The 4,531-nt window shown below is 42.2% G+C and overlaps 1 protein-coding gene across 1 annotated transcript in view; it reads right to left on the bottom strand.

The window, feature by feature from the left end:
- Positions 1-4,343: 4,343 nt before the first annotated feature.
- LOC104279698 (heat shock factor protein 4-like) overlaps positions 4,344-4,531 on the bottom strand; it is a 19,796-nt gene continuing 19,608 nt past the window's right edge. The window contains exon 13 of the mRNA XM_009877073.1: positions 4,344-4,531. Within this exon, the coding sequence (XP_009875375.1) occupies positions 4,344-4,531 (188 nt within the window).

The following is a 4,531-nucleotide window of genomic DNA, read 5'->3' as shown; positions in this document are numbered from 1 at the left end:
CCGGCCCCCGCCTCGGCGGGGCAGCCGGCAGCCCCCTCCACTCTGAAAGTGAGGCCACTGCTGCTTTAAGGTTATATTCCACTCTCTTATGTCATTTTTTCCTTTGCGTCCTTCCAGAAATCACTTAGTTAAATGTTTATATCTTAGGGTTTCACTACATTCGTAGTTTCAATGTGTAATACGGCGTGTTTCTGTCATTTGAACTAAATAAAGATTCTGCTTGTAACCATATATATTTTGTCTCCTCTCCTTAGCAGTAGGTGTCCTACTAGATGGACTTCAATGAGAAATGGAGATTGCTCCTTAACATGGTATTTTATGGATCTAATATTTATAGACATTATGATTTTTTAATTATTTTTTTTGCAAAAACAGATGCAGAAATAGTGTCCATGCATGGAAAATCCATTTTTGCCTTTTAGGGCAATCTGTGATGAAGAAGACACTTCTATCTGCCATCTTCATCATTTTTCGTGGTGAGATGTCTCTCAAGATCTGGATTTCAGATAGAACAGAAAAATAAGCAGCCAATCAGTAGTGGCTGAATGTCAGCTTTGGTGTAAAAAGCCGATCAAAGGAATTTTTCTTGCTTTAGTGTCACGGTGGTCACCTCGTGCCAAAGTGAAATGGAAGACGACCGCAGTGATACCTCAGCCAGATTCTCTCTTCTTTCCTTCATCATTTCTTTTTTGTTTCTTCTCCAGCTTCTGAGCTAGAGAGTAAAATTGAAGAAAGTGGAGATGGCTTGAGAGCAGCGCTTCCTCTGTGACTCCGCAGAAAAAGAGTTGGGGAAACAGACAACTCTCGGCCAGCTGAGCTGAGGCGTTAACAGCTCTCGTTTCCCTAACGCAGAAGCAGCTGCAGTTGTCAGTTAAAAAATCATTGTGTGCCGTTGAAGCACAACACTAAAGAGTTTACCTCATCTCCAAGGGCTGGCGTCATTTTTATGATACAACAAAAAATTACGACATCAGGAGTAAGCCAGGCTTTAACTGACCTCACTTCATTAAGCCATACCTACGTTTAGGTGGATGTCTTTTTTCCATGTTTTGATTAATCTTCAATAATTTGTAATAAATAGAATTGAACAAGTCTTGCACATGTGTACACATAAAGAAAAAAAATATTTACTATGGGCTTGTTGAAAGAGAGATTTCCAGTTAGCTGGGCTCAGGGGCCATCTGGTGGTGACGTGGCCCTAACTGTAACACAAAATAATTGTAAAAACCCTGAATTGTCTCCTCAGGAAGCCACAAACACTGCCAACAGCCTCTGTGAGCTTGGTCCTAAAAAATACCTGCTTCCTTTTTCTGCCAAAGCTGGACAAGGACTGCTCTGAAGGCTTTTGGAGTTGTGCAATTTTTTCGTCCTGTGGTTTAGAGCCTGTCCTGATACCTCCTAATTACGCTTAAGAACAAATTAGCAGGAAGGACCATATTAACACATCACAATTAAGGAAGAATATTTATAAACAAAAGATTTAAGTAATTCCAAGAGTGAAGTTTGAGCTCTATTATCACTGAATGCAAGGAAAAAAAATAGAATGATAAAAAAAATCAAGTCATTTTAAGAACTATAGATTCTTTTATGCTCATCCTGATTTTACCAGATCTACCTACCCTGATGCATTTTAGTTTGAAAAATTCAGCTGCTTTTTGAGCTGTATTTTACATCCTAGATCTTGCCAGCTCCTGTTTTTTCACACGGATGATCACAACCCATCAGCGGTCCCTGTGCTACCTCACAGGTGAATCTCCTGAATTCCTGGAAGCTGTTCTCACTTAGAGGTGAGGACTTGGGAAGGAGTAAGAAAGCAGTAAAGGGCAGGCAAAAGTAGAGAAATGCCAGAGCAGGACTAAATGAGAAAAAAAAGAAACATATTTAATTAGCGGTTTTCTGTAAAACTTTACAAATGTACAGCATAGTGCAAAAACGCAGCCTCAGCACATCACCTTCAAGTAAAATTAACAATGTAAAAAGCCAAGGAACACCAGCTTGCTTCTTCACAGGAGCGGCTCTCGAATATGGTTCCTGGAGGTTCCTTTCTCACCATCAAGCTCCAATCTCATGTTTGCAGTAGAGCAAAAAAGCCTAAAGAAAAGCCCAAGACCCATCCCTAGGGGCTGCTCACAGCGAGTGCGGTCGGTCGCGCGGGTGGGGGTGTCAGGCACCCTGGCTCCTGCAGGCAGCTCTCCTAAGGTGGTTCCATTTCTCAACCCCAACTAGACGACCCAGTAAGACACCGAAGTGTGTGTCCAACCTCAAGCACTTTATACTCTTCACGAAAATACAGGAAAGCTACTCAGGAGCTTAAAGATAAGCACGTGCTTCAATTGGTAACGTTCAGTGTTAACATCAAGGCAAATCTAGCGTGTGAAGGTTCAGAGAAGGATGTAAATCTCGACTGGGGATAACATACTTTGTCGGGTGACAGGAGACACCGGACAGTTTTCAATTACCTGTGAGAAAAGAAGTAAATGGAGTGCAACTCAACAACTTCCCATGGCTGGAAATGACAAATACAGTGGTAAAAGGGCTGATCTAGGTGAACTTTCTCAGCACAAGTCTGTCAAAAAGGAAAACGTTGTCCATGACACACTCAAGCACGTCATCTAAGGACCAGGCCAATGGGGAATGCCAGAATTTTCCCTTAGTCCCGAACATGAAAACGGTGGCTGGAATTAATTCAGAAGCTCTCACAACCTTGCTCCTGCAAAAACTGCACCACCGAGGTGGTGGTGGTGCCAGAGCTCCCAGCACGCAGGAGTTACCTGGGGAAAAACCAGCTCAAAAGCGAAGGTTTCTGAACTAACACATCTGTTCACATACTGATAACTGGATGGAGGAGAGGAAGGTCCATTTAAAACACACTCGTCTTATTAAGGAGAGTTTGAGCCTGCATTTGTCTGATTGACTACAATTTGGGGTAGATGCTACTCGACCACTCAAGATGTTCATAAATATGGTTTAAAACCAAGAATCATCACAGCAATGGAAGCGAGCAGAGAATTTCTCCAAATGATACTGGCACTGCTCATACCTCCCTGTCCAAGCCCTTCGGAGGCCCGAGTCAGGTGAATTTCCTGGGTCTGTCTTACTGCATTTGGGTAGCTTTCCTAAGGAAACACAACTCAATTAGAGGATACTGAGGTGAATAATACGTTCTCATTAGAACTACAGCACAAAAACCAAAGCTCTGCTTTGTTGAGAAGTTCAGGTGTCAAAAACCACATGGAAGAGGAAGATTAATTCAAACTTTGGAGACTGGTCTCGATGCACAAAGGACAGAAGAAAAGTCAGTGGGATGTGGTGGACTAACCCTTTTGCCTCTCTCCTATGCTGAGCAGCTGAGAGTCTTTCTAAAAATCAATCAAACTGGTTCATCAGATTTTGTACATCAATAAACTAACAGGCAGGTCTTCAGGGGAAATAGAACAGCTCAAGGCCAAGGAAAAAAATATCATTGGACCGGATATAGAACACTCAACCAGCACCAAAACCCAGAGTGCGTTCCCTCAGTCCTCTCTGCACGTGGAAAATTGTGTGTGTAGGACAGTCTGTCCTTTTTTAAAAAAATTGTTATTTTTTTGGAAAAAAAAAAGTATTGGAGTGCCCTGCCTCTATGTAAGAGAAAATAAATTTGGGAAAAAGACCAAAACAACAAATAACAAACCCTCTTAACTCAGCATGGGATGTTTGGGGGTCTGTGATGGTCTGTAGCTCGCCCAAGAGTCAGAGGCACATTCTCAGAGGTCAGAAAACGACCGAGAGATCTTCATTTTCCTACTCGCCCTAGGAGGATGAGGAAGAGGCATAAGTACATTCCATCCAAACCAGAAAATGGATAAAAGAGTATTTTTAGAGCATTGGACTGGCATATAGAACTATTTTCTTGTTTAAAAAAGCGCATCCAGAAAGGTGAGGCATTTTAGCTTATCTGTGCTGCCCCCTCAAAATCTAACAGCTTCCCATTGCAGCCACTAGTCAGGATCACTTTATTTTATGAAGTCCCTGATGTATTTTCAAGCTACTCCTCACTTAAATTTTATTAGATTTGAAATTTCTAAAAATGTTTTCTAGAAAAAAAAAAAAAATCCTGCCAAGTTCTCACTCCTCGTAGGAGCAAACACCAGAAGCAGCACTTTGTGTTAAAATTGTTACCCTGGGCAAACACTGAAATTCGGGCACAGATGCAACAGCTACCAACCATTTCCAAGTACTCAAAAAAAGAAAGGGCACAAAAAGAAACTCTTGCAGGTTTCTGAGTCACTTGCGTTTCGTTACATTCAAATCTGCGGATGCCTGGATGGGTGTGAGGGAGATGATGCTTCTTGGAAGTTAAATCACTGGTTGTTGTCGGTCGAGGAGCTCAGGTTTAATGGGATATCCCCCTGGACACCCACAGTGGACAGGTAGGAAGCCACGTTTTCAGATGGAACGTAAAGCGATGAACTTTCAGGCAAACTGATGAGGTCATTTCCAAAGATGGACTGACGATCAATGAGGAACTGCTGGGCGCTTTCAAGAATGA

The sequence above is a fragment of the Apaloderma vittatum genome, unplaced genomic scaffold, assembly GCF_000703405.1.
Source record: "Apaloderma vittatum isolate BGI_N311 unplaced genomic scaffold, ASM70340v1 scaffold1439, whole genome shotgun sequence".
NCBI lineage: Eukaryota > Metazoa > Chordata > Aves > Trogoniformes > Trogonidae > Apaloderma > Apaloderma vittatum.
This window is presented reverse-complemented; position numbering and strand designations above follow the sequence as displayed.